Below are 15,238 nucleotides of genomic sequence, written 5' to 3' on the forward strand. Positions count from 1 at the left end.
GCATGAACCTGAAGATATGGAAGTGATTAACAATGAGGAATTTGAATCTTTGGATGAAGGATCCGACCAAGACAGAGAGAGAAGAGCTCTTATCAAGAATTTGAGAAAAGAAAAAAGGTGCAGTCTTGGGGTAGTACATAAACAATCTTTTTCAGTTGGAGATAAATTTAATAGTAAAAAAGAATTAAAGGAGGCAATTGATCTGCATGCACTAAAATCAAGAAGGAATCTTTTCTTTAAAAAAAATGACAATGTAAGGCTTAGGGCACAGTGTAGAGGTGTTGTACCTGTCACCAATAAAGGCCAAGTGGGTAGTCAAGCTACCACTTCAAAAAGAAAGGGTAAAGAATTAAAGACACGAAAAGTAACATGTGGTTGGTACATTCATGCATCTAGGTCAAATCTTGAATCCGACTGGTTTATAAGGACCTTAAACCAAACTCACACATGTTTGCAAACAAGGAAACTCAGGGCTTGTACTGCTTCTTTAATCAGCAAGAAAATCTTTGATCAAGTTGAGGCGAATCCAGATATACCTTTGAGAGCCATGCAAGATCACTTTCAAAAGACCTACCAAGTGGGTGTTAGTATGGACAAGGTGTTCAGGGCAAAGGATAAGGCAAGAAAGCATATAACTGGTGACTACACAAAGCAGTATGAACTGTTGAGGGACTATGTTCTTGAACTTCAAGCCACCAACCCAGACACCACAGTGAAAATAGATGTATGTTCTGAGCCTAACCCTGATTCCCCAACTAGGCAGTTTAGAAGAATTTATGTGTGCTTGGGTCCACTGAAAAAAGGGTTCAAGGCATGCCTTAGGGACTTATTAGGTTTTGATGGTGCCTTCATGAAAGGACCATTCCCTGGGCAAGTCCTTTCAGCAGTTGGTCTTGATCCCAATAATGGAATTTACCCATTAGCATATGGGATTGTTGAGTCTGAAAACACAGAAAGCTGGAAATGGTTTTTAGATAACCTTGGGGATGACTTGGACCTTGGAAGAAACTCAAATTTTACTTTCATAAGTGACAGGCAAAAGGTAAAGTTGGAAGTAGTTTTTATACATTTGGTCATTTAAAGTGTGGTTGTAAGTTAATTCTAATGATTGACAATTAATTTTTGCAGGGTTTACATACTGCAGTTGAGCAAATTTTTCCCAATGCTGAGCATAGATATTGCATCAGACATATTCATGACAATATGAGGAAAAGATGGAGGCAAACAGAGTACAGGGACCACTTATGGAGGTGTGCATCAGCTACCACCATTCCTGAGTTTGAACATTTGATGAAGGAGTTTAGTCAGTATGATAAGGAGGCATGTGAATGGTTGAAGCAAATTCCTCCTAAACATTGGGCAAGGAGTCATTTTTCAGGTAAATCTATATATTCCAATTTGATCCTTATGTCTTTCACTTAGTGAACTGTTTTACTTGTATGTGAATTGTATTAAATGTTTTTTAATGGTAATTTACACACAGGAAGAGCAGTTTCTGATGTGTTGATATCAAACATGTGTGAAGTGTTTAATGGGAAGATAGAGAAAGGAAGGGATAAACCTGTCATTGGATGTTTAGAATTCATAAGGGAGTATCTAATGAAGAGGATATGCAATGTCATGAAGGAAATGAAAAAGGCTACAGGTCCACTAACACCCACAACAACAGACATCCTAACTGCAAGAAAAACAGTTGCTTCACAATACATTGCTAGGTGGAATGGGGGAGACAAGTATCAAGTCACAGGAGCTTTGCAGGATCAACATGTGGTTGATGTTAGCAACAAAACATGCACTTGCAGAAAATGGGAATTAATTGGAATTCCATGCAGACATGCAATTGTAACTCTGAATGAGATTGAGTAAAGACCCAGAGGCTGAGCTTGACATTTACAAATGGGTTCACAAGGTGTATTTTCTAGAGACATGGAAAAAGGCTTATTCTTTTAAGGTGGAGCCAATTAAGGGTAGATCCATGTGGCCTAAAAGTGAATGTCCCACAAAGCTAATCCCTCCTCCACATCGCACTCAGGTGGGAAGGCCTAAGAAAAAGAGAAGACAAAGTGAGGGTGAAAGGTTAAGCAAAAAGCAGAAGGCAAGTCAAGGTGATGGAGTGAATGCTGCACAAGAAGGAGGTTCCCAAAAACCAACAAATGATGGAGTGCAGAAGCTATCAAGGAAGCATATCAGTGTTACTTGTAGCAAATGCAAGAACAAGGGACACAACTCTAGGACCTGTAAAGGGCAAGGTGGGAATCAATCCAAGAAGTAATGTGTCATGCATGCATGGAGTTTTTTGTGATTTTGGTTGGTTATGAAAACTTGGTTGTTATATTTACAATATTTTGTTGAAAATTTTTGGTTGGTTGTTATCAAAACTTGGTTGTTATCTTAGGTATGGTAATGTGTCCCTTTTGGTAATGTTTAGAATCTTTGGTTGTTATGTTTAGAAACTTTGGTTGTTATATTACAAATCTTAATGAAATATGCATTTTGGTTATGTACAATTGGTTCTAAATATATATATTTTGGTAACACATTCATACCATTTCTATTAATATGTTAATTCTTATACATTCATACCATTTGGGTAAAACATTCATTACACTTGCATCATAAAATTGTACATATATCATTATCATCATAAGTCACTACAAACTTGATCACATAAAATTACAAAAAAATGACCAAAACACCCTTCAGAGTATACCCCTACACAAACCAAATATAAAAGAATACAATCACAAAGAAAAACCAACTTCCAAACATGTACATTTTCAGCTTCAAATTATCATCCTTCAATGCTCTGACATTTGCCACCAAAATGTTGTTCTTGCATATCAGTCCATTGCATTGATCTTGTAGCATGTTCATACCTCTAACCAACTCATTGCACCGTTCCTGCACTGAATTCAAATTTCTTAGCAGACCAGGTATGATGGCTTTAGACCTAGCACACATTGGGGGATCAAGCCACCCAATAAACCCACAAACGGAATCATTCATAGGGCATGCAAAAAATCTCCTTCCTGGATTCAGAGGGGTCCAAGACGTTTTCACCACAACAACTTTTCCACAAAAACATAGCACCATTTTTGTTGTAGCAGAGCTCAAGAAGAAGAAGGGTAGAAGAAAAGAGACGTTGGGGAAGAAGATCGCAGGAAGTGGGGGTATTTAAAAGGAATTAATCCAAAAAACCGTTTATGCAAAAATGGTCCCTGACATGAAATGACGAAATTACCCTCACGTGTGAGGCACGTGAGGGGGCTTAACAGTTCCAACTTAACGGGAGTTAAGTCCAGGGACCAAAACCACATAGAAACCACTCCAAAAGGACTATGGTTCCAAAAAACTCGTGGTTTGGACTAAAACCCCAAAATTTTGCATACCACAGGGACCATTTTTGCAATTTTGTCTATTTACTATTTACGGTAACACTACTAAAGTACGGTAACACTACTAAAATAGCTAATTATTTCTTTTAAAAAAATGTATAAATATTTGTATCTTTAGACTAGGAGGAGTAGGCGCGGTTTCAACCGCGGTTCCAACACATCATCACCCAAAACATCACCATCTCACTGCAGTTTCTACCGCACTTTCTCTCTCCTCACCCAAATTATGCCACACTCCCTATTCTATCTCTCCTCTTTTATTTGTTCTCTCTCTTCTCTCTAAACCAATCATTTTCTTTCTTTTCTTCTTTCTTTTCTCTCCTTTAGACATCCTATAGACATTTTTATCAAAAGTTAATCAATAGATAATTATTTTTAATCATCTTTTTTAAAATAACAATGTAATTTTAACTAATAAAAATACTTTAAAAAAATTATATAGGATGTCTAAATGGTAAAATGGGGTGTCTATTTAACCAACTCATTATGATATAATCACAAATTTCAAAACTTTTATCGATATCGATTAGTTTAATATCTTTTAATGTTTGAAATATCGGTAACCACTTATTTTCAATGACTTGTTAAAACCTAAAGTAGGTTTAAAAGAATAATAAACGAATTCTTAATTGATCTGTTCAATAACTGGATTGGTCCAGATCATGAATTGTTCCCGTCAATATGGTTTTGGTTGGAATGAGTATCTCACATGCACAACGCAAGTTGAACACTTACAAAATGATCAAATATTAATGTTTTGGCCCCCTTAGAGTTAAAAGATGCAAATTGAGCCGATAGCTTCTAAACCAAATTCTTAGTCTTTGTTGAAACGATGTTAACACATAATAATAAAGTATAATAATTGTTCATACTAAATTATCTATGTTTCTAATAAGGTTTATCTGCTCAAATTTTATTTAAATCAAATATCCATAAATTTGTATATCATTATTAACTAACTCGCAACATATCATTTAATGTAATTAACATAAGCTAGTATATTAATATATTATCCACGTTATACTTCCCCCGAAGGGTACAAGGTGCTAAACGGGGCCAACATGCATCGATGGGCACACCATGACGGCTATGGCGACTAGGGATGAAAATGGGGCGGGTTTGACTATCCATGTCCCCATCCCCGAATGTCTAACCTTGTCCCCATCCCCGACGGATGCGGGGAATCAAATCTCATCCCCTTTGTATTTTGGGCTTTTCCCTAGCCCATCCCGGCCCATCCCCAACTCATCCCCAATCTATCAACATAATAAGCTCAACATAAAAAAACCAAGTTTAATAAATGATCAAAACCATATGTCATAATTAAATTATGTTTACATCAATCATAATGTTTAAAAAGCATCAAAACTAAAAGTGACGATATACAGACCGTCGAACAAAGTGACGATTTAGTATACAGACCGTTGAACAAAGTGACGACTGATGAACTCTTGGAATTGTGAACATAATTTGGTATATCGACTCTATCTCTGATGGTTTAATATAGATCGATTCATGTTAGTGAACTTAATTCAAATTCAATAAATGATCGATATATATATATATATATATATATATATATATATATATATATAGTCATCAAAGCGGGGGCGGGGCGGGTTGCGGATTGTTATATCCGACCCCTGCCCCGTCCCCGGTTTTAGCATAATGGGGATCCCCAGCCCCGTATCAGATACCCGTTTTGGCGGGGAATACCCGTCCCTAATTTGGGCGGGTCAACCGAGTTTCCAACCGAGTTGGGTGAAATTTCCATCCCTAATGGCGACCCCTCAGATGCTCCTCCTCGTGGTTACCACAGAGGCAAGACTGGAGCACATACTATGTAGTTCACTATTTAAGTGAAAACTGATAGAAAAAATGAAAAGGTTAAAAAAAAGTAATGGTTGCAAGACAGGTCGATGGAATTAGAGGATTAAGGAGGGAGGATTGCCGCTTGCCGAAGGCCAGAGCTACTATTGGTGGTGGCTGAGGGGAGGTTGTCGGTGGTCGATGGTGTCATGTTGGTGATTAACAATCAATTGATCATCTATTTGTGTCATCTACGTGTGTGCGTAAAGCGGGGAAAACGACGTGTTTCATTTTAATTCTTTTTCCTTTATTCTATTTTAAATTATATTGAGCTATTTTTTATTCGATTATATCTCAACTAAATTAGACATTTGAGCTATTAAAATATAAAATGTCAGTTTAGAGATCTTGATTTATAGAGCCAATTTTCGCCAAAATCATTAATAGGATATTTCAAATATTTAAGGTAGTCCCAAATAATATTTACATATAACTTCTACTAAAAATTTTCATTTTAGGTGGCTCAAGTGACTCACCTTATGTAGATGTAAACTCGCCCCTAGGTTGCCACATCATTGCCCTCTCACATCTTCATTCTTTCTTTTGTGACCTATGTCTCTATCCTATTCCACAACTCTTCTTATCGTCTCCTTTGTACATTATGGTATATTGACTTGCACATTATTTTTGAAAGATGGTGTGAAGGATAGAAGAGGGAGTGATGTGTTGCTGAGGTAACACATAATGGTGAACACTCTTATAAAAGTTGTGTTAGGATGTTTACCCACTTATTATGTCTTTCCTCAAAGCTTCTTAAATCCCTCGACACGTTGAGAAGTAACTTTTTCTAAGGAGGAGTTAATGGGGGAATGCAAGATGGCTTGGATTAAATGGGAAAATGTTTTGGCCAATTTTAATCAAGGTGGTTTAGGTGTTGAAGCCTTTCAACGTTTAATCATGTCTTGTTACAAAAGTGGAGATGACGTTTCATTACTAATGGGGAAAGTAATTGGGTTCGACTCATTTAATCTATACATGGGCCTCAAGGATGGTTTGATAGGGTTGCTAAGAAGAGTACGATAGTGGGTATTTGGTCAAAATTGGTGGATGATATCTTAGCTCTTCATGAAAACAATATGGTTCCTTTGTCGAATCTTGAAATAAGATTAGGAAAAGGCGACTCTATCCATTATCCATTTTTCGAGCAATGTTTGGGTGGGTAAGATGTTGTTAAAAATCAAATTCAATAGGTTGTTCAAACTGGAGACTGTCCCAGATTGTTGTGTTTTTGATAGGAGAATAGAGGGGCGATGGTTTTAGAAATGGTCTAGGCAGGTTCGAGGTGGGCGTGTAGGAGCTCAATTCGAAGGCTTGTTGAATTTACTACAAGGGGTGGAGATCTCAGACCAACAAAACAAATTTTGGTGGGGCCTTGATAATCATGGATAATTTTATGTCAAGAGTATTAGATCTCATGTTGATGCACTTTCACTCATTGGGACTCAAGTCCCGACTCGATGGTGTAAGGCTCTTCCAAGAAGAGTCAACATCTTCTTGTGGAGATTGATTTTAGATCGTTACCTTCTAGGTTGCACTTATCTAAACGTGGAATGGAGATTTCGGTAATTTCCTGTCTTGTTTGGGGTTTAGGTGGAGAAACCATGGATCACATTTTGTTCAAATGTAAGTTAGCTTTGGAAGTTTGGGCTCTTGTGGGTAGATGGTGTGATGTGACTTTTCCTTCTACTACTTCCATCAAATAGTGTATGTCTTGGATGGATAAAAATATTATCTCGGCCAGCCACCTATATAGACTAAATATTATCATTGTCTCGACTACTAGATGCTTTGGAGGTATAGAAATTCGGTAGTTTTTTTATGGGGACAAGATTATGAAAAGCTCTTTGTTTGATTCCATTGTGTTTAATTCTTTTCTTTTTTGGCTTAAAAATCGAGAGTCCAAATCCGTAGTTATTTGGAATTCTTGGTTAATCTATCCCTTGTAATTTTGTTCTCTTTTTGCTCTAGTATTTTACTGGAGCTTTTGTTTTTAATGGAAGTTTTTCTGTTAAAAAAATGTATAGCCGATAGTGGGCTTTTATTGAATAGAGAAATAAGTTTGGTTCTCCTATCTTTTTAGGGTAATGGACTTTTGACTTTGTTCACATTTAGTCATTAAACTTTTTTTCATTATCTATTTGCCACTAAACTATTGAAAATGTTCACATTTTACCCTTATGACCGGTTGTTACCGGTCATAAGGGTAAAATGTGAATAGTTTCAATAGTTCAGTGATAAATAGATAATGAAAAAAAAGTTTAGTGACTAAATGTGAACAAAGTTGAAATTTCGTTTCCCTATCAAATTATCCTAATATTATACCCCGAAAAAGGTATAAAAAAAACAAATTATTTCATCACGCTCTTTAGTTGTTCCTAACTATTTATAGTTATTAAGGGATACCCAAAAACTATTTTGTTTTTAGTTCATAAAGTTATATCAACATAGTTTTGACCTTAAACACCTAATATGACATTCTCATTTTTACGGCCAGAAAAGACTGATTTGTTTATGCTTTATTTTGATACTTCTGTTTATATTTGATTATGTGTGTTTCATGTACAAAACTTGTCAAGAAAAACTATTTTTTGTATGTTTAAAGTAAAAATATCATATTGTTTTTTTTATCATTTTTTCCTTTTTAATGAAAATAAGATGCTTTAAACTCACATACAAATTAATACTATATCATTTTGTTTTTAAAATACAATCGTTAAAAATGAAAAAAAAAAAATAAAATAAAAAATTTCTAACTAACAAAGGAGAATTCTTATAATAACTTTTTACATACGGGACTACTTTTGAAATTGTAATATAATATGGACCATTTATGTATCTATATATTTGATCGTATGTATGTGTTTGGCCATATGTATGTTTTCAACTATATGTATGTATATGTTAACACAAGTTACATAAGAAAAATTAAAAAGAATAATAATATTAAAAATACTTCTAAATGTATGTTGTGTGTAATATGAAAATAACAATATCATTTTTAATAGTAATATATACTAATATGATGTATGTCAATACATGGAGTATAACAACATATATAATGCATCAATGTATGTATGTATTCTTTTATAAACAACATATATGGTTTAATGTATATCAATTTATATGTTACGTAATTTTATAACACAAAATTCATATATATAATATTAGAATAATTTTTATATATACAATATTGCATAGTTTTATAACATAAAATTTATACATATAATATTGGTTTCGTTTTTCGTTTTTTTATACCTTATTCGGGGTATAATATTAGGATAATTTGAGAGGGAAACGAACTTTCAACTTTGTTTACATTGAGTCACTAAACTTTTTTTCTTTATTTATTTGCCACTGAACAGTTTCAATAGTTCAGTGGCAAATAGATAATGAAAAAAAAAATAGTGATTAAATATGAACAAATTTGAAAGTCCATTACCCTTTCAAGTCATTATCCCTTTTTTTAATGTATTGAATATTTATATATAACATTCTTAGGGTGAGATGCACAAAATGAAAGTATGAGACGATTTGATCTGGTTTGGATGATGTCATCATTAATCTGATCCGGATCCGACCAAATCCATTCTACTGTTTGAAGTGGAATTTAAGGTTGACTTTGGTTTTGGTCCTAATTTGATTTCGATTTGATTTGAGTTTTAATAGATTTTTGGCTAGATATGGATCCAGATTTTGGCAAATCCACTTTACGATCAGGTATCAAATCTGATTTCACCCATAGGATTTGGCTTGGGTTATAATCTAATTGATCTTCTTACTTGATCTGATTTGGTCAAAATATGGTTTTAATCAGATATCGGATCAGATCCTAATCGAAGATCCAGTTTTGTTGTGCATCTCTATTCATTGGATAATTCAAAACTAACAGAAGTACTCTGAACACTTCACTTTTATTATATACATCACACTAGATAGATATTATATGAATGGAATATGAATCACTTTGAAGATGAATCGGTGGTGAGATGGTAGACACATGATATTGAAAATCTCGTGCACTCTTGGAATAAGTTTGGTTGTAGATCATGAAATCTTGATCATCTTCTCTATCTAATGAATGAGGAATCTTCTTTAAAATTGTATGCCTTGTACTCACCCATGAGTACAACATGAATCGCACAAATGACTATCCGTAGGTATATATAGATGTCTATAAAAAAAAATTTAAACGACAAATTAATCGACTTCTAAATATCATCTACATCTCAAATAAGATTTAAATTCATAACCTCTGACCAAAACACTTTGGTAATGCCTATAAATATCTCAAATAAGATTTAAATTCATAACCTCTGACCAACACTTATTTGTGTATATTTGGATCCAAGTATCGTTGTGCGAGTTCTAAGAGGTTTTCTTGTATTTTATTAAAACGTTAAGGGACAAAAAAAATATGCGTGGTCTATTCGTGTGAGAATGCAATGTTAAATTTTCAAAGGCGGCTGGCCGGCTTTAGTAGATAAGTCCCCAACCCGCCAACCCTGATGCATATTTTCATCCGGACTCCTTCGACTTTATAAATTTTGACATTGGTTAAACCAAATTTATACAACAAAAAATCTTTTTTAATCAAAATTAAAGAAACCTTAATTATTTTAGTGCAAGATAGAGACATAATTATAGATATGAGTTGAGATAATAGAGTGATGGATATATGTACCTCTGCCAAATGGCTTTCGGTTAGTATTTTTAGTATATTGTTGGTATCGATATTCTTCTAAAAGAATGGTACTAAAAGATTTTTGAAATTTAAATTATAGGTTTCATTTCTTTTGAAGATATAAATATTTATGTAATTGTTATTTCGAAAAATAACATAGTTGTCAAACTGTTCATGATAATTTGGTTCATTTCTAACATACAATGAGCATTAAACCGCTAGAAAATGATATACAGGTTGACCATTTGTGCTTGTGGAATTTTCTTCTACATTATTTTGTCGGTTTAAAAAAGTCAGTTTAAAAATCCACGTTAAAGAAGTCGGTTTTAAAATCTTGTTAAATCAACAAAATCTAAATTATGCTAACCACAATAAATTTTGAATTAGTATTAAACGTACATCACAAATCTATAGTGCAATGCAATCTTGATCATGAAGTTTGTTAGATTTATCAGAATTTTGGAAATATGATATTATTTTTTTACATATTAGTCCAAAATGATTGTCAAAACATGGTGGTCCGATTCCCATATTTTATTTATTTATTTATTATATGATCAAACGATTATTTGGCATCCTTATCGCAAAAGGACAACTCACATAAAATAAAAATAAAAATAAAAAATAAAGTACTTTGTTTCTTTCAATATTGAATAATTTCAAGCAACTAAACAACTAGTATTAAGACGATATTAATATCGATCATATAGTATCTTTTTTTTTTCAGAATTTTAAAATAATATCTAAAATACCAACGGTAGACAAAATATTCATCTTCTTCATCTAAAATTGATACAAAATGACTAAATATTTCTTAACATTTTCACAGATTTTAGTCATCAAAAATACAAGAGAAATTGAGGAGAAAAACGTAACCCTAAAAATGGCAGAACTAAGAAGAAAATTAAACTAAGCAACATGCAGCTGTAGAGGCGGAGGTTGAGGCATAGTTCGTCTCTTCCACAAATTGATCTCTTTTCTTGGCTCTAAGTTTATGACTCCACTCCTAACGAAATCATCAGAAATCCCTTTGTTTCTAACAATTACTGGTGCAGATGAAGGAATCAAGATCTTTTCATCTTCTTCACCATCGCTTCCACCATCTTTATCGTCATCGGTGAAATAATTCCGGTGACCGCTATTCAACGGTGCAACTTGTGTTGTCCAATCGAAATTCTTGAAAGCGTCTCTTCCACTTGAGAATCTCTTCATCGTGCTCATACTTGGAGCTCTTGGAAGATTACACGCCGTCTTGGAGGAGGAGTTGTTGTTGGTTGCGTCGGACTTTCTCCCGTTGTTGCTAGCTCCGCCGCGGAATAAACTCCGGATTCCTAACTTTTTCTTACTCTTAACAACTGGATCGACTTTGTCCATCTTTTCTTGATCTTGTTCTTTGTGGTGGGTTCTTAAGACGTTGAAAGACATCGTTTTTGAAACTTTTTTGGTGGGGTTTGCGGGTGGTTTGACTTTGTTTGTGACACCATCGGCGCCGGCGAATTTGTTCCTGTAATGTTTACACTTGACTTGACCCATACACGAGACTCTTGGAGAAGTGGGTTCATATACAAGTGTGAAAGTTGAGTCGTTCTTGATTTTCCGGCGATTGTCCGACGGAATTATGGAAACCATGGGACCGGAGAAGCCAATTCCAAGATTGGATTTGTGGGTTTTTTCCGATGATCTCTTATCTTTATTGGGACTATAAAGTGGAGGGTTTTGAAACGAAACAGATGATGACGCTCTTGGAAGAAACTTCAAGATTTTGCTCTTTGGCTTTGATGCAGCCTTTTGTTGTTCCATTTTTCACACACCAAATCTTCTTTCTTTCACTCTCCCTCTCTCTCTCTCTAAAAACTTGTGATTCTTCTTCACTGGATATCTATGTTGTATATCTAATATGAACAATGATTTTGTAATAGCTGTGTGGGTCTATGCGTGTGTATATATATGATGCATAATATGGGGTTTTCAGGAAAGAGAGAGGAAGAGAGGCCAGGGGAGTGATCTAGGTATTGGTCAAACGAGGGCAAATACGACTGAGCAAACTCAAGGCATATGGCATATTATTAAATGTGTATATAAGATACTCCAAAGTTTTGAAACCTTCATTCCCATCTGTATAAACTATTAAAAGGTAATATCTAATTACTAATTAGTACACACGTTTATTACACTTTACAATACCCGAAAGTGTCAAATTCCATAAGATGATAATTATCATAATCCTATCTTATAATTCAGGGTATCTAAATAAAGTATCTCAAAGTCTATTTATCTCTCTATAAAATTACCCAAAAGAGACGATCAACATATATATATATATATATATATATATATATATATATATATATATATATATATATATATATATATATATATATATATATATATATATATATATAAAATGAAAACACTATTTAATGTGAGAACGTGAGAACATTACTTTATATTACTATTCTACTATGAATTTTGTATATACAACGATATGATATTATTCATCAACAAATATACGAACAATCACATATTAATATTCACATTAAAATTTTGTATGTACAACTTTATGACATTATTCATCACCGAATATATGAACAATCACATATTTAACATTTACATTATAATTTACTAAATTACTATATATATATATATATATATATATATATATATATATATATATATATATATAATAGTAAAATAGTAATATAAAATTGAATATATTCATATTATAATTACTACAATACTATACATATTAAATTCATAGTAGAATAGTAACATAAAGTAGTGTTCTCACGTTCTCACATTAAATAGTGTTCTCATTTGAACTTAACCTATATATATATATATATATATATATATATATATATATATATATATATATATGTGTGTGTGTGTGTGTGTGTGTGTGTGTGCGCTTAGGTTATTTTGTTTAAAATTATTATTGTGTTATTGTATGCATAAATGTGGGCCAATCAAATTTACTTATTTTAAGAAAGTGATTAATATATATTATTGAATTAAATATAATTGAAAAATATCATCTTAATTAATTACAATGGTACTTTAGTCAATTAATATAGATTTAGTAAAGAAAAATTGTATTTTTTAAGGGATCATAGATTCTATTAATTTTAAAAATCCGATTTTACGAATTATAATTCTTTTAATTCGGGCATTCTGACAGAATATGTTTATGAGTATATCAAAAATAAAAATATTCTTGAACCATAAATAATAAAAATATTCTTGAACCTATTTTTTGATCATGACTTTAAAAAATTCTTGTAGAATAACAAACTCTTAAACAATCAATTGAATAATAAAAACAAAAAATACATTATTTCTTATAGAATACGAGTAACAATTGTTAAGAATTACATTTATTGTTAAAAAATAAAACTAAAAAACTTTCAAAACGGGAAATAAAACATCAAAATCTTACAACGACACTAATACATTCTAAAAGAATAATGTTGCTTAGAATCACTTTTAATTTTGTGGTTCGTTCTTCAAGCATCAACTTATGTGATTCCAACAGAATTGGAATTCGTAATTCCATTCCAATAGAACTGGAATACGTGATTTCATTCCAATAGAATCAATGCCAGTTGTTAATCGGGGAAGTAAATCAATGACATCAACTATATTTTGCTGCTGATTTTCAACATACCCTGCATCTTTATTCTGTACCTCAATTAAAAAGAATTAGTTATGTGGTTGATGGGATGTTAAAGGCTAATAATGTGATAAAAAAGAAAAGAAGAAGAAGAAGATTACATTAACATTGTTGTTTGAATCGAATAACCTCTCCGCCACTAGTGAAAGTAATTTCTCCTTAGATTGCTCATTCAAGTCCACCTGACCATTGAAAGTAATCAAGTTAACCAAATGCTGGTTTGAACTACAAATACTACTGGTTTTACAAAAGTAATAATCATATCATGTTTAAACTATAATGGTTGGATACTATCAGTAAGCACACACAATAAAGAATCTCGACACATAAAGTGCCCTTGCTAATGATGTTCCTAATACAGCAATGAAAGATTGAAATCATGAACTCGAGGAGCCACTTTTGAGAGGGACTTCTATGACTCAATTTGCATATCCCTAAATTACCTTAAGAAGCAATTAACAAAGATAGCAAACTAGAAGCACATGTTTTACTGCATACTATTATATACACCAGAAATTAATCTACCTCATTGTTGATACTTCCATTGATTTGTGGATTCCTGCAAGTCTCCTGAATCCAATAAAATCCGAATGCGAAAAGCATAATCCTAGAAAGAATCCTTCTAGACCAATAGAGAGCCACTTTTGAGGGGGAGACCGTCATTATCGAAAGCACCTTCGAGATTGGGTTGAGAAGTAGGAGATTGGGGTTTTGAAGATAAGTCTTTGAGCTGTGAATCCATTTAAGATGCGAAAGCTGATCTTGCTGGATTTGATGCTGATTGTTTGTATTTCATAGAAATGCGGAAGAGTGACAGTACATGTGAAAATCGATGGTGGTGCCGGATGTAGGTGGTGGAGCTGGCTAGATATAACCCAAATACGAGAAGAGAAGTCCCCACCGCGATTGATGGTGGTGCCGGATATAACCCGATTTTGCTGCTTTTCTGACGGCAAGGCCATCTCCGATGAACGTTCTAGCAAGTTTCATTCTCTCTTCTGTTCCTATGCTCGATTTTATGGCGATGAGAATCGATTTTTGTAGAACGATCGATTTTGTCTATTCCAATTTTGCAGATTGGCCGCCAAGATTTGATTTTTAGATAAAGAGGGAACGAGATTTAAACATGAGAGATTACGTTAAAAGTCAATACCATGATTATAGGGATTATTTTTTGAAGTTACTAAACAAATTACTAAACTATCCTTATTTATTTATTTATTTAATTTTTTATTTAATTTTGGTTGGCCCACATTTATGCATACAATAACAAATTATTACTTTAAATACTTGAACCTCTCTCTCTCTCTCTCTCTCTCTCTCTCTATATATATATATATATATATATATATATATATATATATATATATATAAAATATGTTCTAGTAATATCCGTATTCAAGTTTATAATGTTCACCTCTTCTTCCCGATCTAATAGAGGCACTTCAAGTTATCAAATCAATGAAGAATGTCACTATAAAACTCTACACTGGTACATTGTCGTCCTGTATGCCATGTGGGTGGTGCTCGTAGTGTCCCCGAGGGTGGCGCTTGAGGTGGATTCGACGGTATAGATCGTGATGTACCCGATTATCTGATAATGATAATGAAGGTCCTGTTGAT

General features: G+C 33.2%; 2 protein-coding genes across 2 annotated transcripts; one reads left to right on the top strand and one right to left on the bottom strand.

The window, feature by feature from the left end:
• The first annotated feature begins 1,190 nt into the window (after positions 1–1,190).
• On the top strand, positions 1,191–2,272 carry LOC145066821 (uncharacterized). Its single transcript, XM_079014085.1, has 3 exons — positions 1,191–1,378; positions 1,484–1,842; positions 1,952–2,272. The coding sequence occupies exons 1-3, from the start codon at positions 1,204–1,206 to the stop codon at positions 2,270–2,272; spliced, it is 855 nt and encodes a 284-aa protein (XP_078870211.1). The 5' UTR covers positions 1,191–1,203.
• Positions 2,273–10,703: 8,431 nt separating this feature from the next.
• Positions 10,704–11,989, bottom strand: LOC145069714 (uncharacterized protein At1g76070-like). The gene has a single exon (XM_079016663.1). It carries the CDS (start codon positions 11,743–11,745, stop codon positions 10,855–10,857), a length of 891 nt encoding a protein of 296 aa, XP_078872789.1. The 5' UTR covers positions 11,746–11,989; the 3' UTR covers positions 10,704–10,854.
• Positions 11,990–15,238: the final 3,249 nt, after the last annotated feature.

The sequence above is a fragment of the Lactuca serriola genome, chromosome 8, assembly GCF_051521515.1.
Source record: "Lactuca serriola cultivar US96UC23 chromosome 8, Lser_US96UC23_V15, whole genome shotgun sequence".
NCBI lineage: Eukaryota > Viridiplantae > Streptophyta > Magnoliopsida > Asterales > Asteraceae > Lactuca > Lactuca serriola.